Source organism: Sciurus carolinensis, chromosome 6, assembly GCF_902686445.1.
Source record: "Sciurus carolinensis chromosome 6, mSciCar1.2, whole genome shotgun sequence".
NCBI classification, from domain to species: Eukaryota; Metazoa; Chordata; class Mammalia; order Rodentia; family Sciuridae; genus Sciurus; species Sciurus carolinensis.
The window spans coordinates 5224819-5252590 of record NC_062218.1 but is presented as its reverse complement, the minus strand read 5'-3'; the positions used below and the strand labels follow the sequence as shown (position 1 = coordinate 5252590).

The following is a 27772-nucleotide window of genomic DNA, read 5'->3' as shown; positions in this document are numbered from 1 at the left end:
GTTTCTCTCGCGCTCGTTTTCCGGGAGGACGGGTCGTGGCGCTTTGGGCACATTTCTTGATGGCCCCTGAAAGGACCAGGCCCGCCCTCGCGGGGGCCTCGGCAGGGCCCGGAAGTCCCGCGTCGCGGCCGTGGCGGGACGGTGTCTGCGCGCAGCGTGCGCGGCCGCGTGGGCCATGGGGCGGCGGGCGCGGGGCCGGCGGCTCCAGCAGCAGCAGCAGCCGCGGCCCGAGGGCGCGGAGGACGGCGCCGAGGGCGGCGGGAAGCGCAGCGACGCGGTAGAAGCCGGGCCGGGGGGCGCCGCACGGGCCTGCCGACCCCCGGGCCCGCGGGCGCGCTGCTGAGACGCCCCTCTCCCCCTAGGGCTGGGAAGGCGGGTACCCCGAGATCGTCAAGGAGAACAAGCTTTTCGAGCACTACTACCAGGAGCTGAAGATCGTGCCCGAGGGCGAGTGGGACCAGTTCATGCAGGCTCTCCGGGAGCCCCTCCCGGCCACTCTGAGAATCACTGGCTACAAGAGGTAGGGGCTGCGGCCGGCGGGGCTCCGGGGAGTGCGGGCGGTGCCGGAGGGGACCCGCGTCCGGGAAGTGCCGCGCGGGGTCGGTCAGGGAGGCGTCGCAGGGTGGCCGGGGGAGAGCGAGCCGGGGGCCCGAGGACGGGGTGGTGAGGGTCGGTGGGCTGAGCATCCTGCCTTTGGAAAACAAGAGAACTTGTGACATCGGATCTGCCTGAAATATCTGGGTGGTTTTTCTTTTCCATTCACTGCATTGAGAGATTTCTAAGGTTCTCCGAGATGCAAGTAAAATTGAAGCCGTGAGTATATTTACGTTGCAAGGAATGCACTTAGTGATCCATAAGGACAGTTCATGAATTTTTAAGGAATATGATAAAAAGGCAGTGGCTGAGGAACATCTCGCCATGCAGTTGGTTTCAGTTTTAAAACACTTGCGGTGTTCAGAAACACAATGTGTTAAATTAGCTTTTTTGATCAGTTTGAAGTTTGCTCTCTTTCTAATAGCCATGCAAAAGAGATCCTGCATTGCTTGAAGAACAAGTATTTCAAGGAATTGGAAGACCTGGAGGTAGATGGTCAGAAAGTTGAAGTTCCACAGCCACTAAGTTGGTAAGTACCACAATACTTAGTCATGTTGTATAATTCTTTGAGATTTTAATTTTTGTTCTCTGAACGTGATTTTGGGAGTGTGTTTGCTGTTATGACAAGTGACCGTAGACATCCTAGTGCTCTCTGAGTGCTTTCCTCGACAGAACATTAGCATGCAGGTATTTGTAAATGGTTGGCGGCTTTCTGTTTCAGTCACTAAGTTCAGTTCGTTTGTTTTAGCAGGTCCACTATCTTTCCTTCCTTAACACCACTGCTCCTGCTATTTCCATATGCAGCCTTTGTTTTCTCACCTCAGAATTATTGCAGAGTGGCTTCACCACCTTCAGAGAAAGGACAGACTCTGTCTGACAAAGGATCGCCATGGCCTGCTGTAGATCATGTCCCAGTGTTTCTCAGTACTCATATTCCCGCTCCCAGTGCCAGGTCCTTCTTTGTCTGTTCGGGAATGTTCTAGGTTACCTGTTCCTGATCTCAGTCGTGTGAAGGTGATCCCTGTGTCCACAGCACAGCCTGCCTTCTGATAAGTCTGGGGTACTTGAGCACAAACTGGACATGCCTAGCCCTTGGTTAACTTTCAAAAGTTGTTAAAGCAGATTATGATAATTGTATATTTCAGGTTAAGTTTGAAGTATTGAGAATTCTTACCCCCCAAAAAACAAACTAACAAACCCACAGATATTTTAAGTAATTGCTGCATGAGGATGAATTTAACAAGTGTGTTCTGGTAACTTTTGGGGCTTTGAATATCAAAGTGAAGTGGTGGTGCTGTTTTGGTACTGGCCCTTGAACCCAGAGGAAGCACTTCACCACTGAGCCACACACCATGCCCTTTGATTTTTTGTTTTGAGACAGGGTCTTGCAGTTGCTTAGGGCCCTTGATAAATTGCTGAGGCCGACCTCAGACTTGGGATCTTCCTGCCTTAGCCTCCTGAGTTGCTGGGATTACAGGCATGTACCAATCACTTTTAGATAAGCTTTGGTGATCATAAACCAGTGTCAGGTTTTCATTAATCATGGAGTGTAGCTTTGCTTGCTTTTCTTCACTAGCCATTTAGATTTTCACCATTGGTACCACAGATGTGCAGAGCATATACATTTTGAATGAATGCCAAATGGTCACACTAAAATAAAGCATGCAGTCAAGCTCAAAATGAAATATCACCATTATAGAATGCATTTCTGCAATACAAAAATAAATCTTCAATTTTATACCAAAAAATCAATTTTTTTATTACAAATTTTAGATTTTCAGTTAAGATTTGAAGGGTACAGTGCAGTAGATAACTCAGGTGTTGGACTGCTGTTGGTCAGTAATTGCACGTTCAACTGTGGTGAGGTCGGTGGAAAAGAAAGATGTTTTTCATCTGCTGTGGTTATGGCTTTGCTTAGTCAGATGGCCTTCATGGTACCCAGCTTTTCTCCTTCTGGTAACTAGGTAATAGACTTCTCTTCCCTTGGTTTGAAGATGTGATTGATGATGGTGATACTTGTGCATTTCTTCAAATGGAAACTCTCTGACATTTTTAGTTTTGCATGGTTTTGCCACTTCATAGTATCACCTGAAAACATTTATTCCTTCAGCCTTGTGTCCAGAAGTGGAGTGAAGGGGTAGGGGAGATTTTGAAGATTTCAGCATCTTTGTCTTCTCATCTTGGCCATTAGGACAGTTCAGCTTGCCTCTGTAGGGACAGGTTTGTTCTCAGGACCCATCATTGTGGTCATTTTCTGTTGCAGGTTCTGAAAAACTGAGAAAACAAGGATTGTACATAAGTTTTCCTGCAAGCCACAGTCAAACTTGTTTTTCAGCCCTTTTAACATTTACCAGCCCTCATCTCACCTTGTTTGTTGAACATCACATAGGAAAAGGCAATTCCAATGCCTCCGGGGAAGGCGCTACGCTGGGGCCGTAGTTGAGGGAGAGTCATTCTGTCAGTAGCCAGTAACTCTGAGGTTATTTTTTCTTTTAATTTTCTGAACACATGCTTGAAGGATATAAACAAAAAAATCAAAAGATTTGGGGTTCCTGATTACGCCACTTTTTTCGTTATCATTGACAGTTTCTTTACACTGTTCTATAAACATTTATTTAATCAAATTTGCTTGGTACTTTTGGTGTACTCTTAAATATCCCAGCAAGTAAAGTAGAAACTTTCCAGACTTCTGGTGGCTTTCTGTATTTTTCAAAATGCAGAAATATATCATAAAATATTCTTCCTAATCTTTTGGTATGTAATGGAGTATAATTTGGAAAAATGTCTTTCAGAAATAGGCTATTGAGAAGGAATATTTGGCAGAACTCAGTTTGGCAGATTTCATTTTTTCCTTTCTGTAGACTCAGAATAGTAAAGAATTATTAAGGTTTTATTTTGCCAGTCTTTTGTTGACAATCCACCTTCTAATTGTCATGTTAATGTGTGTGGGTTTTTGGGTTTGTGTGAATATGTGTGGGTTTTTGGTTTTTTGTATTTTGTTTTTTGTTTTTTTTTTTGGTACTAGGGATTGAACCAAGGGGTACTTTACAATTGAGCTACATCCCCAGTCTTTTTTAAAAATTTTGAGACAATCTCCCAGAGACTGATGTTGAACTTGGAATCCTGCCTCAGCCTCCTGAGTTGCTGAGATCATAGGCATGTACCACCAGGCCCAGGTGTTCATGTGCTTTTTAATGTCTGGGTTGAAGATGATTTGTCATAGAGGTTGTGTACAACAGAACTATTTTCCTCTTGAAAATTTTTGATGTACAAAGGTGGTAGTGGTGCTTTTAACTTCTCCCCAAAAACATCTAAATAGAGCTTTTTTTAAAAAAAAAAGACTCATTAAATAACTGAAAATTAAATATTTGATGCTAAAACCTACAAAGATTTTTTTAAATATGTTGGCTCAAACATGAAATTCTAAAGCTATATGACAAACATGCTTTTTATTCATTTTAAGTTCTAACTATTTAAACATCCTTAAAACATTTCTATTCATAATGGTTAATGGCTTTCAACTCAGAAGAATTTGAGCTTGTAATATTAATTGTTAGAAATTTAACAATTAATTAAAATTGTTAGAGATGTAACCTGTGGGGTCCATTAGATGATGTTTGCTCAAGTTACAAGTGGATTGCATATCTGTATTTGACAGTGAAAACTCAACTATTTACAATAAATGTAAATGACATGTGGTGTGCATATTGATGTTTTGGTGTTTTAGTACGTTATGACTTACATAAACATCTTGTCATTGGTCACAAACAGTTGAGGATTGCCAGAAATTAAAAAGTGGGCATTTGGTACTTGGTATGACAGATTACACTGGTATAGTAGATATTGCCAAATGCTACAGCAGAAACCAAATTCAAGTACATTCCTACTACTTTGCCTCTAGCGAGACTGAAAGAATATTAGTTTTGTTTAATTGTCTGATAAATAATGATTTTATTTTGACTTTATGTGCTTGAAACAAAGTAAACATTGAAGAGGGAACCAGGCATAGGAAATAGATTTAAAGCACTAGTGATGTTTGGAAAATGACTGTAAAGAGATTCAGCCAGTTTAAATTTCATTGTTTGGTATAAAATACTTTTCACATGTATCTTATAATATTATGATTCCTGAACAGTGTCTTAAACTCTTGAGGCCTAGATTGTTTCTCTTACATAGTCAGTTTCCTATTAGTCACATGTATTTATGTTTGCCAGCTTTTCATTTCATTTTTATGGCGGCCACTCTGGTTGCAATTTGATGCATTGTTACCCTGGCCATTGTGACCCTGCATTGTTAAATTGAGCGCATTATTAGTATACCACAGACTTAACAATGAGTGTTAAAGCCACAGGAAGATTTATTGCTAGGTGACATGTTATGCTTAACTTGGCATTAGATTGAGTGGCACTGTGTGTCACCCCAGCAAACTCATTTGTGTAGTATAGATTAGGGGCTAGGTAAAGGCCAAGTTTAAAGAGTATACCTTTCCTAATCAGTGACATCATCATTTATAGAAAGTACAGATATATTCCCAGAATTGGCAGATGCTTTGTTCTTAGAGCTATGTGATTAAGTAAACCTAGGAATTCAAATTCATGCATTGTTGGGGGGTTTGGTGGAAAGTTTTGTTGTTGGTTTTGTTTTTTGTTTTTTGCCTGTAAAACATTTCAGTACATCTTGAACTAGTTTGTTTTCTAAATAACAAAGATCATATTTTTAAAAAAACCTAATCAGGGCTGGGGATATAACTCAGAGGTAAGAATTTGTCTAGAATTTTGTCCAGAATGTGCAAGGCCCTCATTTTAATCCTCAGTATTGCAAACAAATAAAAGGTCTGATGTCAAGCATGCAGCTCTCTGTCAGACCAGACTTGCTCGACTGTGCCTTGATTCTGTGTGTTACCTGTATTTCTTTAGGTAATTTATCCTCATTATGCCTTCTTATTTCTGACCCCACATTGTCCTTAATGTGCCATCGTGAGCAGCAGGAGTGGAAAGGCTCCCCGGGCTCATCCTTATCCTTGTGATTTTGTAATAGCATCATACATGTGTTCCGTACACCACCCACGATGCTCTGCTTTCTTACTGGGCTGTGGTCTCATTAAACTACACTCCTCATGCCCAGGGACATGAGCGAGTGTTCCCAACTGCATTTGAGAGAGCAGGGTGGATATGATCAAGCAAGTAGAACAAAACTGGCAATCTTCCTTAGGTGTGGGGTCTGTAGAAGCAAGCGGTTGTCAGGAGAGCATGTCAGTGTGTAGTCTATGGATGTTTTGCTTTCTTAATATGCAGGTATCCTGAAGAACTTGCCTGGCACACAAATTTAAGTCGGAAAATCTTGAGAAAGTCTCCACAGTTGGAAAGGTTTCATCAGTTCCTGGTTAGCGAAACTGAATCTGTAAGTAGATCTCTTCGAGTTCGTTGGTTTCCTTACAGCATTCAGTCCAGAGATGGATCATGTCATGTTTGTACTATACCTGTCACTGGGAGCCATGGGTAGATAATGTGCACATAAGGACATCCATCAGTGTGTGCCCAGCCTTAGTTTCTGACCGTTCACCTTGTGTGGATCGTTGGATCATGAAATTTAGTAAGGATGTGAGTCAAAGGTGTCATTTTAATTTATTGTCTCCTCTTGTGGGCTTGTAGAACTTGGACAAAGGTAACACTTTGCTTGACATGGTGTCACTTAAGAGACCACTGCTTAGTCCACTCCTAGCACCTTCTATTTTCCTGTACATGTAAAGTAATAGGACTTTTTTGCCATATTAGTAGGGTTTATTTTATTTTTTTTTGTACCAGGGATCGAACCCAGGAATGCTTAACCACTGACCCACATCCCCAGCCCTTTTTATGTTTTTTATTTTGAGACAGGGTCTTGCTAAGTTGCTGAAGCTGGCTTTGAACTCGTGATCCTCCTGCCTCAGCCTCCCGAGCTCCTGGGATTTCAGGTGTGTGCCACCACACCTGGCGAATGTAGGCTTTTTTTAAAAAAAAATCTGGGTTTTTTATTAAAAATAAGGCTTAATTTCACTTTTAATCATCTCTATTTTTTCTTCCCACACATAGTTCCTACTCCACCTTTTTCAAAAGGTATAAACACCTGAGTACAACTTGGTTCTCATGAGATGCTATTCTCAGTTTTTTTGCTACTCCACATTCCTTGAGTTCAGTTCACTCTCTTTTTTTTCTTCAGCAACTATCAACAGAATAGCTGTTCCCTCATGCAATAAGTAAGTGCCCATATGGTTTGGGTAAACTTTGCCATTTCCTTTTTATTGGTTTGAAATTCTTAGTTTCAAATTTTAAAGTCAGGACCCTGGTGTCTCCTTTTCCAGTCTATTTCCTTATAACCAAGTCAACTTGGTGAGTCACCATGAGCTTAGGGTGCTTTCCAGCTCTCTTCCCTGGAAGCCTTAACCAATTGGAATGCCGATCACCTCATTCAGTTCTTATTTCTACTTGACTCTCAGCTGTTTCTTACTAATGCAACCTTTCCACTGTTAAACTGGGCTCATGTTTGCCTGGCTTTTCCTCCCTGAATAGTATCAAAAACTAAGTGCTGCCATATACCCCATCTGTACGTGATCAGCTTTTAATTTAGAGGGAAGATCCAATAAGGATAAGCAAATTGTTAGGGAACAGTCCAGGTGTACACTTTTAATAGAGCAGAGGGTTTGTCAGGACCACTGGGTTACACGGGTAAGTTTGAACAGCCAGGTTTTGGCAGCTTGGGGAGGTGGAAGAGATGAGAAGTCAGTGTGGCACTGTGGTGAGGGCCCAGTCTACTTCTGATCAGGAGCCATTGTGATGAGAGCTCTCAGGCTAAACAGCGGTACCCTCCGGGTTACTCGGAGCTGGCTGCAGAACCTTCTCAGTGTTGATGATCAGGTGGCTAACTGCTGGATGTCTGTCGTGAAGGCCTGATGTCCCCATTCTACTTAGTGCTTTAATTGAAAACTTGAATAGAAGGAGAAGACAGGCTTATCAGAATCACATGGGTAACCCAAAAGCTTGGCTGAATAAATCAAGATTCAGGAAGTCTCCACTCACTGCTAGTCATAAACCCAGAGGTGAAGTAGCAGGTACAAGTCTGAGAGGAGGCTTTGGCTGGTGGGTTCCTGAGCGTGAGGTGAGTGCTGGCTGCTGGGCTGCAGTCCAGGCACAGAAGGGGTTGTGTGCAGCAGGCACCACCCGCGGCCAGTGTGGCTTCCAGGCTGTTGGTCTGTGGTGGAGGCAGTGCTGACCTCCAGCAGCAGAACTGTGCATCAGAACGTCATCTGCCTGTCACATGCCTGACCCCCTTGAGAAGGGTAAGGACTGTAACTAGAGGAATTTTGGATATTGGGTGTCAAAAAATGAAGACTGGTGTCTTTTTCTCTTTGTAAGTAGTTGTGAGGAATAGAAAGTTAACATGGATGGTTACTGAAAATAGCAGGATCAAGAAATAGAGGTTAGACTTTAGCCAAGAGGAGAGAGCACCTGACAGTAGTGTTCTGTCCTGTGCTAAGTTGGTGCTTGAAGGTATCACACAGCAGGTCCACCTTTGAGAACTGCTCACCCAACCCCTCTGTGCTTTCTGACGAAGAGAAGTTGGACTGTAATAATAAAATCAGCATTATAGTTGAATTTCTAAGATTCATCCTTAATTAGCTATCAACAACCACTTATCTACTAGTATAAAAATCTGTTCTCCTTTAATATCCTGTGTGATGGTATGATTTCTTTTCTGTATAAAATTACATGATCTTTTTCTTGTTGAATTTGACAAAGCCCAGTATTGAAACTGCATTTTTATTATGGTTGCTGATTTTTCTCCCTCGAGGGAAACATCAGCCGACAGGAAGCCGTCAGCATGATCCCTCCGCTGCTGCTTAATGTTCAGCCGCATCATAAGGTAGTGTACCTGAACAGAAGGGGTAAATAGCCTGTCATTCTGTCATGTTTGTTTCGTTGAAAATGTGTAATCTTATCCCCCCCCCCCTTTGGATAGAGAATGGCATGTATTCTAGGTTCTTTTTTGTGCTTTTAAGTCCTATTTAATCTGCACAAAGTCACATAATTGTTTTCTCCCATTTTAAAGTTTATTCATTTATTTACTATACAAATTATCTTCAGTGGTCTTGATAGTCAAGTCACATTAAAAATCACAGTGAGTTCATATGCCAAACATTGTACAGTGCTCTTGGCATAAATTAATTCCTTTTATCACCCACAGTCCTGTGAAGGTAGATGCCATCACTATTTCCCAGATGAGGAAAATAAAGGAGGAAGAAACCAAGTACACTGGCCCAGGGTTACAGAGCTAACAAGTGATTGGTCTGAGATTTGAGTCTAGGGTGCCCTGTCCTTGTAGCATTGTGCTCTAATGATTCTCGCTGTTCATCTCTAACTAATTGCTTTCATAGGTTTCTGGTGCAATTCTATTCCTGTCCCCTGTGGAGACTGCACCTTTATCATTCTGGAATTGGTGGTGGCGGGTGGCAATCAGGCATTAGATATTATTGGATCCTTATAAGTAACATAAGACATACTGCAGACTCATTCAATAAAAAAGTGTGTTCTTGAAATAGAAATCAAAATACTAGAATAACAAAATTTATTTTAATTGTAGAATATTCAATTTTTTGAAAAATCCATCATCATCTTCTTGCTTTGTCAACAGATCTTAGATATGTGTGCAGCACCTGGATCGAAGACCACGCAGTTGATTGAAATGCTGCATGCGGACATGAGCGTTCCCTTTCCAGGTACTCTCTGGGCTAGTTTAGACGGGGTAGGAAAGCTCCCTTGGTTTGTAGCTGAGGAAGAGAGGTAGCATTGCCTGCTTAGTGGGCCTTGAATTCTTCTGACAAAAAGGTAAGTTTTCTAGTTGGTGTGGTAGAGCTGGACATTTTTGCACTGTGTCAAGAGTTCTCAGTCCCACACATTTATGCCTTGTGGGGCGGGGTGGGTAGGGCTTTCTTTTAGGATTCTGTGTGTTTTCTTTAAAGCAAATGATGTCTTTTTGGTCAGGCCTGCATGGTTTGAAATTTCAGTGGTAACATCCCCTCCTTGCCTGTTGACTCGTGTGTGAGCGACTGTGGGATGTGGTCAGAGCTGCTGCCAGGCTCTCTAGGTGCAGATTCTTCACTTCCCACTGGCAAGTTTGGCGGTGTAGATGTCACATTTGCAGTGGAAAGTCAGTGTTCACCTTGCAGGGGTGTTTTAAGACTGCAGAATACTCGGGAAGCGGCAGCTGGTAGTGTCGCTGGTGCCCCTTTACCAGAGTTCTTTATAGACGCCCAGAACAAAACGCTGTCCATAGTGCTTGTCAGCCACCTTTGTCTCCTGCTCCATCTCTTTAAGCCAGCTGTCCCATTTCAGTTTCAGTGAGCATACCTAGTTGCATATACGTGGTTTTTTTCTTATGTCCCCTTTTCTTACATCGCTCAAAGTAATGTTTTCGCTAAGTCTTATTTACCTCCCTGATTTTGTTTTCTCCTAATCAGTCATAAAGAGCCTTGATGGTGCTAGCAGGAGCAGTCTCTCTTCTTTGTATTATTGATGTTTTGCATTTCATTTTTTTTTTTTTCTTTTTTGGTATGAGGGATTGAACTTAGGGACATTTGGCCACTGAGCCACATCCCTAGCCCTATATTGTATTTAATTAAGAGACAGAGTCTCCCTGAGTTGCTTAGCACTTCACTTTTGCTGAGGCTGGCTTTGAATTCCAGATCCTCCTGCCTCAGCCTCACGAGCTGCTGGGATTATAGGCATGCACCACTGCAACTGGCCTCATGTTGTTTTAAAGAATGATCCTGATGATAAATGTTATTAGTCCTGTTTGCCTTTTTGCTGGGGGTTTGAGAGGAATCAGATATGAGCAGTGGCTGCACCTAGTAAGCTTCCAAGCAGTGGCTCTTACCCTGATGACCAGTCGAGTGCCCCAGGAACAGTTTATGCATTCAGAAATTTATACCCCACCCAGGAGCCTGTTTGTCAGTCTAGCAAAGCCCTGGCATGTGTGCAGTATTTTAACACTTGTTATGTGGTTCCTATATACTCTTTCTTCTTCTTTTATAATTAATAATTGCCTATCACAGAAAAGACATTGTTGGCATAATAATTGGTACAAAGCAAATAATTTTTTTAACAAATTAATCTTGAGATTTTGAAATTTCATGGGTCCATAAAATCCATGCACAACCACTTGGCTTCCTTTTTGGGACCCCTTAAATGTTGCTAGAAAGTCTTGAGTTTGGATCTTAGGTTGATGGATCCCTGCCTCTTACCTGCCGATGATGTGTTTCAAGGAAGTTTTCAACTTCTGTTGCATCTAACTTGACAACTGCAATTTTGTGTTCCCAGAGGGATTTGTGATCGCTAATGATGTGGACAACAAGCGTTGCTATCTGCTTGTTCATCAAGCCAAAAGGTTGAGCAGTCCCTGTATCATGGTGGTCAACCACGATGCATCCAGCATACCTAGACTCACCATAGATGTGGACGGAAGGAAAGAGGTTCTCTTCTATGACCGAGTTCTGTGTGATGTCCCTTGCAGGTAGTAAAGTTATTAAGAGGCCAGAAAACCCATATTTAAAAGTCCAAAGAAATCCCAAACCCTTCTGGTTCTAAGCAGTTCATTGAAGGGTAACCTAACCTGTATTTCTCCCAGATGAAAGAAAATGAATTGCTCTAGGAGTTGAAAGAGGTTTCTTGTTCTAGTCTGTTACTTCCTTTTTGGATTAAAAATTGAAGTTTAATGAGAAAGTATGATGCTTTTAGAGTATCCCTAAAACAGACGTGGAAAGTTGGTTGTCCTGGTGAGAACTCAGATTATTTTCTAATTGGTATTCATAGTAATGCCTGTTTGTTAACCATCTTGAGTATGCATGCCATTACACTTCATTTACTTGTGCAGTGTCAAGTTCTTAAATGTCTTCTTTCCAGTGGAGATGGCACTATGAGAAAAAACATTGATGTTTGGAAGAAGTGGACCACCTTAAACAGCTTGCAGCTGCATGGGTAAGTGAGACTAACTAGTTGCACTCAGTGACAGATTGTTTAAATGATGTGACTGAGCACCCAGATCTTTAGTACAGAGCTCAGCATTGGCGAGTGAGATTTGATGGCTGCCTCTTGCGATTTTGCTTATATGTTAGAAATTGTGCTTGTCTAAAACCTTTCAAGAGTAGGTGAAAGTTGTGTGTGATTTTTGTAACATTTTCCCAGAACATTTCAAACATATGTGTTTTTTTCGTGAAACGACATTTTCTATCTTCATGGTTTTACTATCCTTTTTCTCTTCACTTTCTTTTTTCATGTTGAATTATTAGTTTGCTTAATATTGTGACTTTTTAGAAATAGAAAATACTCAAACTTGAAAAATTCTTAAGTAAAAAGGAGATGTCATACTGAAATGATAACTTGGTTTCTCTGCATAGGGATTTTCAAAATACCTGTTTAGAATAGCTACTGTTTAGAACAGCTGTTATCTGTAGAGCTTTATATTCTTTTTTCATTTAACATGAAAAATTACACATTTTTAAGCAGAACTGTGTGATCTAAAGTGTACTAATGAAAATTCACCACAAATGACTTTAATAGGTGATTTTGTTTCTCTATCAAATACTTATTACTCTGTGTGTGTGTGTGTGTGTGTGTGTAATGGAAGCAAGTGTTTGGATTAAACTCAATGAAGGAATACAATTTTTACACTTAAAAAACCACATATTTCTTCAAATGTGGAAGCTTTTTTAAAAAACAGTGGAATTCATCTGAAGTGCTGAATTCCAGTATTAATCACCTTTATTCTTTGCTTATTGACATGGTGGGAAAGGTTAATAGAACAGAAAAACATATAAATAGGTGTTTTGTACTTTTTTTTTTTTTTTTTTTTTTAACTAACAAGCAGCATGTGTAAGTTTATGCTAACTAATAACCTTGGGGAGTTTTTTATTTGGGGGTTTTTTTGGTTTTTGCTTTTGGTTTCTTTTTATTTTTTCATGGTGCAGATAGATCCCAGGGCCTCATGCATGCTAGGTAAGTGCTATACAATTGAGCTTCACCCCCAACCCCTTTTTAAAATCACTAATGATGTTGTAAAAACCTGTAGCTGCTGTCGTAAATGTGTGCTTGTAACGCCTTGCCCTGTGGGCATGTTCAGTTTCACGGTGACCTAGTGTCAACCTTTAGCTTACAGCTGCGAATCGCCACACGAGGAGCTGAGCAACTGGCCGAGGGTGGCAGGATGGTGTATTCCACGTGCTCCCTGAACCCCATAGAGGACGAAGCTGTCATAGCATCTCTTCTGGAGAAAAGCGAAGGTAGGTGCACTGGATTTTTTTGCTATGTTTTATGTCCTACAGGTCTTTTCTTGGGCCTTCGCTTATATGTTTAACCTACAGCTATTACTCCTAAAACGATTTGTCCATAGTTGAAGCACTTCCTTAATGAATTTGTCATATGTTATGAAATATGGGGCTTGAAAACAAGCTTTTCTTGTTTTTGTGTAAATTGTAAAAATCGTTAGATCCTTATCACACTGGTATATATTTTAATTTTTATTGTGGTAATAGGCACAGAAGAGAGTTTATCGTCTTCACTCTTCAGTGTTGTAAGTGTTGAGTAGTGTTAGCTAGGTGCATTTTGTTGTGCAGCCATCTCCACATTATCTATGGAATTCTTTATCTTGCAAAATGAACTCTGGGCCCATTAAACAAGCCCCTCTCACACCGCAGTAGCCATCGTTCTGATTTCTGTCTGTGGTAGTTTTTCTACTGTGCCCACCTCCTAGAAGTAGAATCATGTTTGTCTTTCTGTAACTGACTTCTTTACTTACTAACCCAGTATCCAATGTTCGTCTGTGTCAGAACCCCACTCCTCTTTAAAGCTGAGTAGTAATTTATGTACAGACCACATTTTGTTTACCCGGTTATCTGTGGATGGACATTTGGGTTTCTTCCACCTTTTGGTTGTTGTGAAACATGCTGTGTGAACATGGTTTATAAGTACCTCTTAGAGACCATGGTTTCAGTTCTTTTAGGTGTGCACTTGGATGGTAATTTTTTCCCTGGACCCTCCATATTGTTTTCTGTAGCAGTGACATCTTTTTACATTCACTTTCCCTGTCATATTTTCTGAAGAGCAAATTATAAGAAATTTCCAACTTGTCCTGTTTCCAGAATAGAATGCTAGCAGTTTCCTACAGTCACAGGTGTGAAGCAAGGTGAACTCTTACGTGTGTGTTTCCTGAAGCAGCATCCACCAGTTGTCACACATTTGGTTGAGTTTTCTCTTCTGGCTGGTTTGACTGTGCAGTCAGTCCTCTGCTGTGTTCTTTAGGCTGGGATTTAATATGCTGTGTCCATTTTGTGTGCTTACATATTGTTTTTGGAAAAGATTTCTGAACAGTGATTTTTGCATGGTCACACCATGTTTTGGGTAGTACTTTACTTCAAAAGGTGTATGAAAAGGACTATGGGGAATATAATGTAGTAGTTTCACTATTGTAAAATCACACTTAGAAGCATTGTGGGTGAGGTGTCAGAAGTCTTGAACCTGCTTGGATTTATGTCTGCTTTAGCCAGGACTTTTGGAAAAATGTGGGTCTAGTTTGCTTGAATAACACAAACTCCTCACAAGTCCTTTGCCATAGTCTGGTCCCAGATCTGAGAACTAAAAGATGGGCTGCACTCACTGATTGCTTGCTTAGCTGCGGTTCGCCGTTTAAACCTGAGGGCTAGTTCCAGTGTGCGAGGGCTCAGATTGCTTCCTTTGCTTGGTGTCTTTGTGTAAAAACGACTTTCTCTGGCTTCTTTGTGAGCATTTTCTTGACTTGGAATGGGTGGTCATGTCCCCATCCTGTGCTTAATGTAATTTTTTGTAGATTCTTCTTCAGTATTTGATGTTTTCTGCTAAGTCTTTTGTTGCCTGAGTACTTCATGTCATTACGGTTATTCCTTTTTCTGTTTTAAGCTCATGGCTGAGATCAAAAGCCGGGTCCCGGTTACAGGAGGAAAAAGCTCTTGTAGCATCAAATCTGCCTTCACTCCCAGTGGGTGGCATTCTTCACATGCAGTACTTGCTGTTCTACTCCTGTCCACACAGTTCAGACATTTGCTGTTTACATGTCTTATAAAATTGTCCCCTCTCTGAACAGACCTACTTGCTCCATAGCTGCCTGTTTTATAGGGACAGGTTCTTACCTTGAGCTCCACGTGCCCTGCCATCATTGTTTCCCAGTGCACCAGCCTTTGCAGGACCAGCCTAGGTGAGAAGGTGTTCTCTGAAAGTAGAGTTTCAGTTCTGGTTCTTCCCACAGGTTTCTCTCTAAAGCGCAGTGGGGAAGCATCCTTCTTTTGAAAACCCCCTCCTCCTGGGAGGACTTTTCTGAGATCAGGCATTGCTGGTGACCCAGCTGATTGTATGTTTGAGGGCTTTCTGATTTAGAGGGTGGAAAATGTGTGTGTGGGTGTGTGTGTGTTCTTAGAGTAACTTGGTTGATTTTTGCAACATTTTCTTCTAATCTTTACTGTGTTGAAGTTTAGATTATGTATATTTAATTTTATGCCGTGCTTTTTCACTTCCCTGGTATGTAGTCCTAGTTTTTCTTCCAGTTAGCAAAGGTCGGAACAGAGTTCTTCCTTGTTGGTCACTTGAGCCTCCTGTTCCTTAGGTGTTTTCTTGTTAGGAAGGTGAGTTTCTCACATGTGCCTGGTGCAGTGTGGTGTCACCACTGTTGTTTTGTGTGGTTCAGTTCACACCCTGGTACTCTGTCTTGATCCTCCACCGGAGGCATTGTGCACAGTGGGGACTTCCTCTGAGAGAGCAGAGCTTCCATCTCAGTGGTCACTGGCCTCCAACCGACACTGCTTGAGACTTCATCTGGAGGAAAGCAGCCAGTACAGTGTAGACTACCCACTGGGCCAGTGTGGGCAGCTCTTAACCTTCCTGCTGGCTGACAAAGTAGGTAGGGGCAGAGGTGGGTCAGGAAATACACACTAATCAGCAAAAGAAACCTTGTGGGTGGCAAAAATGATCTAAAACTGTGAGGGGTCCTTAGCTTGGTAAGCTTACTACAGATCATTTAACTGAACACTACTTTGCCAGTGAACTTGCTTTGGATTACCTATAAGTGGAGTCATACAGTGTCTGATGTTTTGTGTCTGGCTTCTTTCACTGGGCACAATTGTGCCTTGCCTTTTTGGAAACTTTTGTTTTTCTTTTTTGCTATGAAGGTGCTCTTGAACTTGCTGACGTATCTGCAGAATTGCCAGGACTGAAGTGGATGCCAGGAGTTACGCAGTGGAAGGTACTCCTGTGACAAGGACCTTAACTCAGAGCAGCAGGGATAGCTCCTCAGACTTAGAGCCCTCACAGTTGGAAAGTGTTTGTGTTTGGATAATGTGAGCAGTCCTACATGTGGTAGAATGGTTTGGCATCAGTTAATCACACAACAAATGGTATTTTCCATGTTTCTTTAGCAGGAAAACTTTCCTTGCCTTTATTTCTTGATGGTCTGGGATTCAAGCCCGTTTTCAGTATGAAATAATTTCACTTTACAGTTTTAGGTCAGAAACAATCAGACTTGTTTTAAAAATAAAAAGAAACGTACATGGAAAATGTCCTTTGGACAGACTGAGCCGCCCTTTTTGTGTGAGGGGTGTTTTCCTGCATCCGAGGTTTTCTTCGCATTGTTTGTGCTTCTAGTCAAGAAAGCTGCCCTCTCTTGCAGGTTATGACCAGGGATGGGCAGTGGTTTGCAGATTGGGCCGACGTTCCCCATAGCAGGCATACCCAGATTCGACCTACCATGTTCCCACCAAAGGACCCGGAAAAGTTACGGGCGATGCACTTGGAGCGGTGGTAGGTGTGAGGGCCCCAGGGCCTGGAGAAGAGGGGGCATGCTCTCCTGGAGAGTTGTGGGCTGTGTTAAGAGAATTGGAGGCAGCGGGTGACGCTGCAGTGTGGCCGTCCTCATGTGGGAAGTTTACAGCAAGGAAGGTGTTCCCGTTGTCTCCTGGTTGGCTTGGAGCTTTTTTTTAGTGGGATTGACTGGAGCTGCAGCACCAGTGCCCTGGAGCCTCCTGCACTCTTGGAGACTGCATTTTGGCCATTCATCTTTGTTTTCATACTAAGAGAATGTATTTTGGATCGTTTATAAAACATGAATTTTCTGTTTTTCAGCCTTAGAATATTACCACATCATCAAAATACTGGAGGGTTCTTTGTGGCAGTATTAGTGAAAAAATCTTCCATGCCATGGAATAAACGTCAGCCAAAGGTAAGCGCGTTTGATCTTTTTGTACACTTAGGACAAAATCTAACAGGAGTCCAGTGCCAGAAGTGCAGAGGCAAAGGGAAGGTTAGCGACGGCAGGGGTGTTGGGGGTTGAGAGGCCCTGGGCCTGCAGGAGGAGAGTTCACTGCAGTCTGAGTTTTCCAGAAGGCAGATGTTTCTCCCTGGAGATAGTGGAAAAGGCTCCGCTGGGGGAACACATTCCATCTACAGCCTAAGTGGAGGTATTTAATAATAATTGAAAGGACAAAACAGGAAGGCTGCTCTGTGCCCCAAGCCTGAAGCCCCCGGGTTCTGCTCCAGCTCCCTGTGAGTAGTTCATCCCAGCCTGCTGCCCATCTGTGGCACCCAGCTGACCTTAGGGCAGCTCTTCTAACTGAGGAGTTGTGGAGGCTTCTTGGCATACTGGGAACAGCCTCGTCTATTTTTCAGAGTCGGCACTGCCTGCTGGTACCCTCCTCCGGGAGGCCAGGAGGCAGGAAGATTAGATGCCACCCTCCCTCATCTCCACCTGAGGTGCCACTTGACAAGTCTGTTCCCGTCTTCATCAGCGCTGCCATTGGTTCACTGGATAGCTCACAAGTCAGCCTTCCACGATTATAGAGCGTGGCCTGGAATCAGGGTGAAGCCTGTTTCTTCAAGGCTCAGGCTTAAAAATTAGGGCAGGCAACACATAGGCTTTGGAGAAACAGAGGAAGTGCTTTCTTTCCCTAGAGGCAGCCACATTCCTGGGCACAGCTGACCCAGGGCACCTTTTCTGATTCAGCCTTGTATGGGATCTTCATGCTGGGGTGTCCCCGCCCTCCTTTGAGGAATCGAGCCCTGGGTGCTCAGAGGTGTGTACTTCTAGTAGAAGTCCACCAACCACGTGCGTAGTCTTGTTTTCTAGCAGCCACATGAAAAAAAAGCCAGGTTAATTTTGCTAATGTATATTACTTGTTCTAGTATATTTTATTATTTTTTGATTTTTTTTTTAAGTTGTTGCTGGATCTTTATTTTTATTCATTTATTTATGTGTGGTTCTGAGAATTGAACCCAGTGTCTCACACATGCCAGGCAGGGGCTCCACCAGAGCTAGAACCCCAGCCCCAGGAAATTAGTATTGAGATGACTTTTCCTTCTTCCATACCGTTTTAACAGTGACACGTATTTTATTATTTATTTCTTGGGTGATAGGATTGACCCCAGGACCCACACGTGCTGAGCACCTGATGTACCACACAGTTGCATGCCCAGCCCAGGCAGCATGTTTTAGGCCTAATGGTTCATGTGACTTTGCATTAGTATATTTTATGTGGTCAGTATCCTCAACTGGCTAGTGACTTTCACAGTGCCCACCAGAGGCTTGGAGCCTGCTTGTGTTCAGGGTTTAGATTGACTTGCTTTGGGGGCTGCCTTGATGTCTTTTCACATTCCAGCCTGTGTACTTGGGTTTTGACTTTTCCTTCATTTTGCCTCTGCTGTGTGTGCTGTCTTGCTCTTTAGAACATGTCAGTGTACTTGCTCGGGTAAATGTTAACGCACTTCTTGCATTTCTGCTGTTTCATCTGTTTCTTACTCAGTTCGGCAGTAGTTTTGGCTGTGCAAGCATAGCGTGTGCTGGCGTGGTCTGCACTGGTGATGAGGTAGGGTCTTACAGTCTAGTTGAAGTCACCTGTTGGAATTCACTCCAGCAGTCAGTATTTCTAGAAATGTGGAAGGTTGTGGAACAGAGGAAGCATTGTGGAGAACAGGCTCTCAGATGGGCTGACAGAAGGCACTTTTTGAGATTCGACAGATAGCTGTCCAGGGCCTGGGGTTTGTTTTATGCCTTTTTAATGCTGAAGTGGAAGGTTCTCTTGAGAGGCCGTGGCAAGCAGTGTTAAAAGCTTGGACTCAGGCCGAAGTCAGGTCTTGGCTTCTCTGCTTCATAGCTTTGTGACCCTGGGGAAATGGAATTTGTCTGCCTAAAAGTATCCTAATTTGTAAACTTACTTCACAAAGACTAAAGGTGCGCTTTTTTTTTTTTTTTTTTAAATTTTTTCCCCTGAGTGCTGAGGATTGAACCAGGGCCTCATGCCTGTTAGGCAAGTGCTCTCCCACTGAGCTATGCCCCAGCCCTAAAAGAGTTTAGTATAAGTAAAACATTTTCTCAATGCTCAAAACCAAATTTAAATTTTCCTGTTGCCTTAAATCAGCAGTGTGCTCCTTATCAGGTGTCTCCCAGTCCCTGAGCTGAGCTCCACCTTCTCATTCCAGGCGCCCTGGATCTGTCCTCTCTGCCCTCTCGCTTCTCTCTTTCGTGTCTTTTTGCCTCTGCCTAGTAGTTCAGGAATTGTTTGACCTATCCTGTTCTTGGCTGTTCCTTGCATGGAGCTGATGCACAGGGCGCATTTACAAGTGAGGAAAGAGCTGGTGCTGCAGGCCTCACCGAGGGTCAGGCTGTGTGCTCTGTAGGATTCATGGGAGAAGCAGCCTAAACCCTGAGGGCACGTTGCCTGGGCATTCCATTTATGAGAGCAGACAGGCTGAAAGCACTACTTCTTTAAAATTGTTTTTTACGTTGCTGTGGAAAATTACAGCTGATTGATTTTGTGAACTTGGGCAGCTTTAGTTTTCTTGTAGCAGCGAGAAGCTTGCAGCTGTTTCTAAACAGATTTTTCCCCCACACAGGTACAGGGTAAATCTTCAGAGACCAGAGAAGCCACACAGTTGAGCCCTGCAACTTGTGCAGAGGGGAAACCTGTGGACACTGTGGAGCCAGAAAGCCAGCTGACCACGGGAACTGGTGACTCAGAAATAACTCAGACACCTGAGAATCTAGAGAATAATGAAAATAAGAAAGATGGTGTGTGTGGGTAAGTTGTTAACTGATCCCGACCATCCACTCTGTTTACGGTCTCCTAGGAGTCACTGGGCCCAGGGCCTTTGCTGTGGTGTCTTTGCACGGGTGCGGGTGAGAGCGTGGCGGACGTGCACCGTGAGCGCTTGTGCTCAACTAGGCAGTTAGGTGCCTTCCAGCTCAGGCCCCTGTGCAAACACCCATCACATGGAACCGGGGCGAGCGTTGAGTGGGAAAGGAACCCTGTGCTTTTGGTTACTGTGCAGGGTGCCATTATTTATCTCATCCTTATTTCCTTCTTAGTCCTCCTCCGTCAAAGAAAATGAAGTTATTTGGATTTAAAGAAGACCCTTTTGTGTTCATTCCCGAGGATGACCCATTATTTCCACCTATTGAGTAAGGATTGATTCAGCCTGTTTAATTCTTTTGAAGAAATATACCTAAAGTGATAGATACACCACTGCTCACATGTACATTCACTAGAACAATATTTGCTAGGTGGTCACTCCTACTGTCTTTTGGAATCCTGGTCCTTTGCATATATTTGTTAAAGTCTCTTGAGAAGCTCCCATGTAGTGTAGGTGCCTCAGGTCCTGGTCACTGGAGTAGCACTTGAAGGAGAGAAGCTGCCCTAATTACTGCAGGGCCTTGACCTTGTGCCTCAAATACTGCCTGGCTGTTCTAGGCAAAGGTAGATAAGTTCAGCAGGTAGGAGCCCAGAACCAATGCTCTTAACCCACTTTGGATGCTCTTTGGATGCTTTTAACCTACTGCAATTGTAGAAGCTGAATTCTATTGGGGAAAGTAAGATGTTTAGAGACAGCTGACTGCATTTTGAACTAAACTTGCATAAACAGCTTTATTTTGTTAACAGGAAGTTTTATGCCTTGGATCCGTCATTCCCAAGAATGAATTTGCTAACTCGAACTACAGAAGGGAAGAAAAGGCAACTCTACATGGTTTCTAAGGAGCTGAGGAATGTGCTTCTGAACAACAGTGAAAGGATGAAGGTGAGAACCGCAGGCTTGTGATTGATTTGGGGCTTGCAGGATCTTGGCACCAGCTTGCCCACAGGCAGCAGTGGCAGAGGCCCTGCACCTGGCCTGTGGCTTCTGAGCTGTGCAGGACCAAGACTGGGTCCCTGCTACATCCGCCGGGAGCTGGCCTCCTGGGTGAGGGCATGGATGCTCTGGCCATGCACAGGGGTACCCATTCACCTTGTCCTGTCGGATGTTTTCCTTTGATTGCCATGTGTAGACCTGTTGTCATTTGCTTTCCTGCTTTTGAGTCTGACAGATCATACATTTTCATAGCAGTGTTAAGACGTGATCTGCCTTGTTCACGTTTCTTTCCAGGGGTTCTGCTGGTTTGTCAAGGACCACATGATGTGACAGCTCCTTGCCTTAAATAGTCATCAGAACACATGCTGACCTATTCTGGCATCCTCAGAATGTCCAGTTTTCATCTCTAATTATTTGTCATGAGCCCGTGATTCGGGCTATTTGCAACTCTTGGTGGGTTCTTGAAAACCCATTGTGGCGTTGATGGCCATTCCCTCCCCCTCCCCTGGAGCTGTTCACATAGAGCTCATCTCGTAGTAGAAGGGACTGTTTTGATTATCCTGATTTTATCTGTTTCATTAATTTTTTATTTCTTACAGGTTATTAACACAGGGATAAAAGTCTGGTGTCGAAATAACAGTGGTGAAGAATTTGATTGTGCCTTCCGGTTGGCACAGGAGGTAATTCTGACACAAACTCCAAAGCCATTGCATAGACAAGGCATGTGGGTGTGAGGCAGGACTCTGGCCAGGCAGCAGGGACAGCCAGCCCCTACCGCCTGCTGTTTACCTTTGGGGATAGTTGAATTCCTCGAGGGCTTGGGCTCCTGCCTTGGGGCACCTACCCCAAAGGCTGTATTGAGGGCACACCATAAATAGGCCTGAGTGGGTGATGGTGTCATTCATAGATGGCACCACGGTGATCTCTTTCCACAGGGAATCTATACATTGTATCCATTTATTAATTCAAGAATTATCACAATATCAATGGAAGATGTGAAGACATTGTTGACCCAGGAAAATCCTTTTTTTAGAAAACTCAGCAACGAGACATACAGTCAAGCCAAGGACCTGGGTAAGAGATTTGGACCACATAGAGGCACAACTTGTGTTGTCTCTGTAAGGATGCAGAACTCCAGGTGTTTCTTCTTTTCTGTCATATTTCTCAATCACATATTTCAGGGTATTCCTCCATACCTGTGCTTCACTTCCTCCGATTCATCCAGTCATGGATAAACACACAAACTTTTCACTTATCAGGTGTGGTGGCGTATGCCTGTAATAACAGCTGCTCAGGAGGCTGAGGCAGGAGGATCACAAGTTCAAAGCCAGCCTGGGCAACTTGTTGAGACCCTGTCTCTACTAAAACATTTTTGAAAGACTGGGAATGTGGCTCAGTGGTTAGGCAGCCCTGGGTTCAATCCCCGGTACCAAAACAAAAGTCTTCACTTAGCATTTTGTAGTCATCAGTAGCCTAGAGCCAACTTAAAGGATGAGGGAGGAGTGTGTGGTTTCTATGTGGACTGTGAGCCGTGTTATATGGAGGCCTTTGCGTCCCTGCATTTGGTGTCTGCTGCAGTCCTAGAACCCGTCATCCACATGCATAGGAGACTGTGCATCATGGCACTGTCTACTGACTACTCTCTACTCAGTTTCCAGAGGGCTTTGGAGAAATCTGACATCTTCAAACGTTCAGCGTCATCTTTAGGAGTGCTGTTCTGTTCACTCATCCCTGCTGAAGGCCCTGGCAGCCCACAACCTGTGGGAGTCTGTCAGGCATTGGAGGCTGGCCTCTTGAACTAGCCCTCAGGGGAGCTTGCTGAGCTCGAGTCCTGGGCCATGCCACCAGCCAGGACTAGTCAGCAGGTAGCCAGGGGCCGGGCTCTGGTGCTTGGGTGCCCCTGTGCTGTAAGGCACACGGGACCAGCTAACGGGGTGTCTGGTTCACCTGGTGTCTGCCAACCTTGTTAAAGCAAAATACTTTCATCTGTCCAGCAGTCCACTACTCTGCTAACCAGTCAGGATAGATTTTTGGTTATGTTGTTGCTTTTGTATTTCATAAACTCCCACTTCAGATCATTCTGGTGGCATTTTCCCCTGGGCATAAAAATTTTGCCAAGCTCCTCTAACCCTTTTTCCTTTGTTTCACGTGTGCCTGTTTTCACGGTTGAGCATGCCCGGCTCCGTTTGATTAAGCAGTCAGCCCTTGTTGCTGCGCAGCCCTCTCTTGGTGTCAGCTGGGGCTGCAGAGCTGGAAGCCCCACATGGAGTTGCCACAGGCCTTGGTTTAAAGGAGAGATTAGTTTATACTGGCCTTTTTCCTTTTAATCCTATATTTAGATGACCATAGTACCATTTTTGACTATCTTATTTCATGCTCTTTGTAACAACTGAAGCTTCAGTTTAGATTCAGTCTTTTTTTTAATTATAATTTTTTGATGAGTTCTTTTTAGTTGTACATGACCATAGGGTTCATTTTGATATAATTTTAGAAGCATGAAATGTATCTTATTCTTATTAGGACAGACCCTAGTCTTGTGAACATTCATAATGGTAGTGGATGCAAATGTACACCAGAAAGTTACATTCCTTCCACTACCTTTCCTATTCCTGTCCCCCACCCCACTCCTTCATTCCCCTTTGTCTAATCCTCTGAATTTCTATTCTCTCCTCACCCTATTATGAATCAGTAGATTACACATATCACAAAAAACATATGACCTTTGGGTTTTTGGGGGATTGGCTTATTTCATTTAGCATGATAGTCTCCAGATCCATCCATTTACTAGCAAATGTCAACGTCATTCTTCTTTGTGACCGAGTAATACTCTGTTGTATATATGTACCATGTTTTCTTTATCCATTCTTTCAGTTTTGAATTTTGAGAATTAACCAGCAGTCAATCCCCATCCTCCCTGTTCCTGAGAAGGATTTGCTCAGTGGTTGTGTCTTGGGCCTCTGCCCCCTTGTCCTTGCTGTGTTCACAGGCTCAGCTGTGTGTGAAGGACTTCTCTCCATCCAGATTCTTTTTCTTTCTTTTTTTTTTTGTTATTTCAGAAGATAAATTTTTATTTGTTTTGGTTACACGTGATAGAATGTATTTTGACATATACATATATGGAATATAATATCTCATTTTTCTGGTAATATGTGGTGTAGAATTACATTGGTCCTGTAATTATATATGCACATAAGATTCCATCTAGAATCTTTTTTTTCTTTTGTTTAGTTTTTTACTAAATACCTTTAGTTAAAACACAATACCTTTATTTTATTTAGTTTATGTGGTGCTAAGGATTGAACCCAGTGCCCCAGGCATGCGAGGCAAGTGCTGTACCACTGAGACACAACCCCAGTCCCTCTGTCCAATTCTTAATCAAGAGATTATTTGTTATTCCCTCAAAACAACACAACACAGACACATGATCAGTTGTGTCTGCTGACTTGGGAACTTGGCAAATGTATGTCTCTTTCTCTTCCAGCAAAAGGAAGTGTCGTACTGAAGTATGAGCCGGATTCTGCGTAAGTCAGCGTGCCTTGGGCCATTGGTTGTGCTGTGTTCTCCCAGGCGGGGAAATGTTAAGGGATGGTGGGGACTTCGGGGCCCTTGGAAGCCTTATAAGAGAATTCCACCCAAAGTGGGACTATGAACACCACAGAACTAAAGCATTCTCCTTGTAGATTATTATGAAGGTACTATATGGGACAGTCTGCTGGGAGGCAGGTGTGACACGTGCATAGTTATGGAGAACAAAATGCACAGTACTCTCCAGGCCTTAGGAATTGGTTGATTTCTGACTTACGTGGAAAAGTGTGCTGTTGCAAAGAGGTCGAGTTGATGGTTCAGCTGGTGTGTGGGTCCCGTCACATTCAGACGTTGTTCCAAGGAGGCTGGTTAAGAGAGGCTGAGCCCTTCTGTCGCTCACCTTGAAGTTGACTGACAACTGGCTTGCACCTACTCACCCTGGAGCCTCACAGGACTCTTTGGCAGCAGTTGCCAATGAGGAAATTGGGATGAAGAGTTAGGTGGCCTCCGAGTAAGTGACAATATCCCACCTCACCTCTGGCACTACCTCTTTGTGATTAGGAGACCATTTCCAAGAGAAGGAATACAGTGGGACCCAGAGCTGAGTTGATCTGGGGGAGTAGCTCTGTAGGGCTACAGTGCAGGTTTCTGTGGGAGGTAAGCATGGACCAGGGTTATGCAGGGCAAGGACAAACCACTGAAGCCCGGATTGTGAAGCAGGCGCAGACAATTGTGGAGGGCTGTGTGGTTGGGGCCCAGCCACAGGGGACGGAGGCGGGGAGAGAGGATCGATGGGCAGCTGAGACCTGAGCCCCCTGCACGGGCTGAGGTGCCATGTGTTCCGAGGTTTCAGGCTGCTGTTTGGCACGTGCACTGTTGGGGCACAGAGGAGTTCACGTGGGAGTTGAGGAGCGGAAGGGGAGGGTGTAGGGGGTGAGGAACTGAAGTGCTGGAAGGTGTGCGGCTGCCTGGGGTCGCTGCCGGGAGCACTGCGGGTAGCCCGGGTGTGATTGAGATGGGTGAGTGTGGGCAGAGCAGGGCAGTGGCATTTGGAGGTCACAGCCGAGCAGTTACCATCCCCAGAACTGGAAGCAAGGGGAGAAAGTAACTCATTTCAAGATGCTGGAGTGCACTGCAGGTAGACCTTAGGGCAGGCTGCTCAGGTCCCAGGCCTGAGCTTGTAATTCTCTTTCAAGTCCTGGCCCTTGGTGAAATGACTTAGACATGAGAGGAGCTGGGTCTTTAGGGGGGATGTCAGGGAGGCAGGAACAGAGCCACATGTGGCCATTGTAGAGCCAGACTTCAGGGTGTCCCTGCAGAGCAGCCACCTGGTCTGTGATAGCCAGAAGGCACTGGGTGGATGAGTGACATGGACAGTTGGGGAAGGGGCAGAGCAGTACAGAGCTGGTGTGGGCAGCTGGTAGTCTGCTGTGCGTAATAGGGAGGGCTTTGTGGGGTCAGGAGAAGATTTAAAAGGGGAACTGTGAGGTGTGCTCGTAGGCGGGTGGCACCCCGAAGAACAAAGCCAGGCTGGCCAGTGTATTCTGAATGAGGCAATTTTCTTAACACGTTTAATAGGGACCCAGAAATGCTCTTTACAAATAGCGGTGACATATGACCCCAGTAGAAAACATTGGGATGTTTTAAGATGCAGATGCACTTTTCCACATGTAAGTACGTGTTCACACAGGTAATGACAGCTCAGGAATTATTAGATATTTTTTGTTTGCTTGTGTGTTTTTGTGGTTAAGAAGATGGGAGGTTGGGAATTTTTTGCATTTTTCTCCAACTTGTATAAACCTTTACGGTCTGTGCTTTTGGAAAAATGGAAGGGTGATGTGGTTCTTACTCTTTTTAGTGTTTTTTTTCTTTTTCTTGTTTGGGTCCTTCTTTTCTCCTTTTCTGGTTTGTTTTTTAAAATGCGGTCAGTCCTCTGCATCCCCTCCTCCTCTGTGTTTAAACAGAGCCCAAAACATGGACTCTGCAGTCATGTGGAAAAGAAGCGGAAGAAGGACGTTGCAGCCCTGGCTGGGAGGCACCTCTCTGGGCCAGGGAGGAAGGGGGCGGGAGTGGGGGCTGTGTGGTGGGACAGGGAGGTGGTGACACAGCAGAAGTGTGCAGTGTCCAGGAGGCTCAGGTCATGACGGGCTCTCTAGAGGCCGTGTCATGGGAAACCTTGAGTAGGAAAGAATGTGCACCCTGGTCCCTGTCTGGGTTCTGCCACATGCTAACTGAGGAGTCACCCAGGCTCTGAAGACCGCAGCTTGTTCACTGACGCCACCCTGAGGGGGGCAGGAGGGCTCTGGAGGAGAGTGGCTTTCCAGCACAGCCTCATTAGCATGCAGTCTGCAGGGACAGGTCATTGCGTTGCCTGCCCAGGTGAGCTCCTTCAAGGGAGGAGGAGGAGGAGACCTTGATCTCTTTCAAGAAGACCTGCAGTTGCATCAGACAAATGCCCTTCCACCTCCTTGAGGGTTTAGTAGTCTGCGTGTTAATGTCTCTTAGAAGCATTATGAACACAGCTGATGTTACATGAAGCCGTCTTCCTTGTAGGAATCCCGATGCCCTGCAGTGCCCCATTGTGCTGTGTGGCTGGCGGGGAAAGGCCTCAATTCGAACTTTCGTGCCCAAGAATGAACGGCTTCATTATCTCAGGATGATGGGGCTGGAGGTGTCTGGAGAAAAGAAGAAAGAGGGGCTTGCTCTCACCAGTGACAGCACAGCCACCCCTGAGCTGCCAGAGGACGGGCTGGGTGAGGAGCTGAGGGCAGAGGAAGCTGGCCTTCCTGAAGCCACCCCAGGCTGCAACCCCACAGCACCTGATACACCCCGGTGAGGACACCCCACACACTGGCCTGGTCTCCATTGGCCCTTGGTGACAAACCAAATACAGAATGTCTTCTGAGCTGTAAAGTCTATATTTTTAAAAACTGAAAACTGATGGGAAGATTGATGGAGTGGTCTGGGAGGATTGGTCCTGCTTCTGTGTGGAGCTCGTGAGAAAGTATTTTTTAGCACCTAGGAGTTGCTCATTTCATAGTTGGCTTGTCTGTCACTGTGACAGACTTTCACCTTAAAATCATCTTCCTCAAGAAAGTTGCCCCTGCAGAATGTTCTGGTCCCTTTCGTTAAGCCTATATTGGTCTTAAGTTCTGGTCTCTTTAAATTATTTATAGGAAGAATTTATAGCTCCTTAGGAAGTCTTGGGAACTTCCATAACTCTCCTAGCATGTCGAGGTGCACATCAGCAGTGTGGCGCTGATGTGCGGTGGGGTTGGAATCTGGACCTCAGGTGACTGCTGTGCCTTTGTAACAAAGGTGACTAGCTTTTCAGAGTAAGCACTCTGTTGTGAACTGGGATACTAATTATGGGGCCTTTTATGTGCTTTTATTCAGTTTTTATTTCTAAATGGGATTGGGGTCTTTTTTATTTTAAATGAATCCTTGGGATGTTTAAATAAAAAGCTATTAATGATGATGCATATATG

The 27772-nt window shown here is 44.1% G+C and overlaps 1 protein-coding gene across 2 annotated transcripts; it reads left to right on the top strand.

Annotated features, from left to right (window-relative positions):
• The first annotated feature begins 99 nt into the window (after positions 1-99).
• Positions 100-27768, top strand: Nsun2 (NOP2/Sun RNA methyltransferase 2). Of its 2 annotated transcripts, XM_047556491.1 has the most exons (19): positions 101-277; positions 363-520; positions 1019-1123; positions 5889-5994; positions 8422-8493; positions 9262-9346; positions 10947-11139; positions 11529-11603; positions 12774-12904; positions 15818-15891; positions 16315-16445; positions 16767-16863; positions 19530-19714; positions 20002-20094; positions 20573-20708; positions 21359-21439; positions 21695-21833; positions 24241-24280; positions 26838-27768. In XM_047556491.1, exons 1-19 carry the CDS (start codon positions 176-178, stop codon positions 27118-27120), a joined length of 2286 nt encoding a protein of 761 aa, XP_047412447.1. In that variant the 5' UTR covers positions 101-175; the 3' UTR covers positions 27121-27768. The 2 variants fall into 2 exon arrangements, with proteins under 2 accessions (XP_047412448.1, XP_047412447.1); XM_047556492.1 differs by lacking the exon at positions 20002-20094 and having other exon boundaries at positions 100-277.
• The last annotated feature ends 4 nt before the right edge of the window (positions 27769-27772 follow it).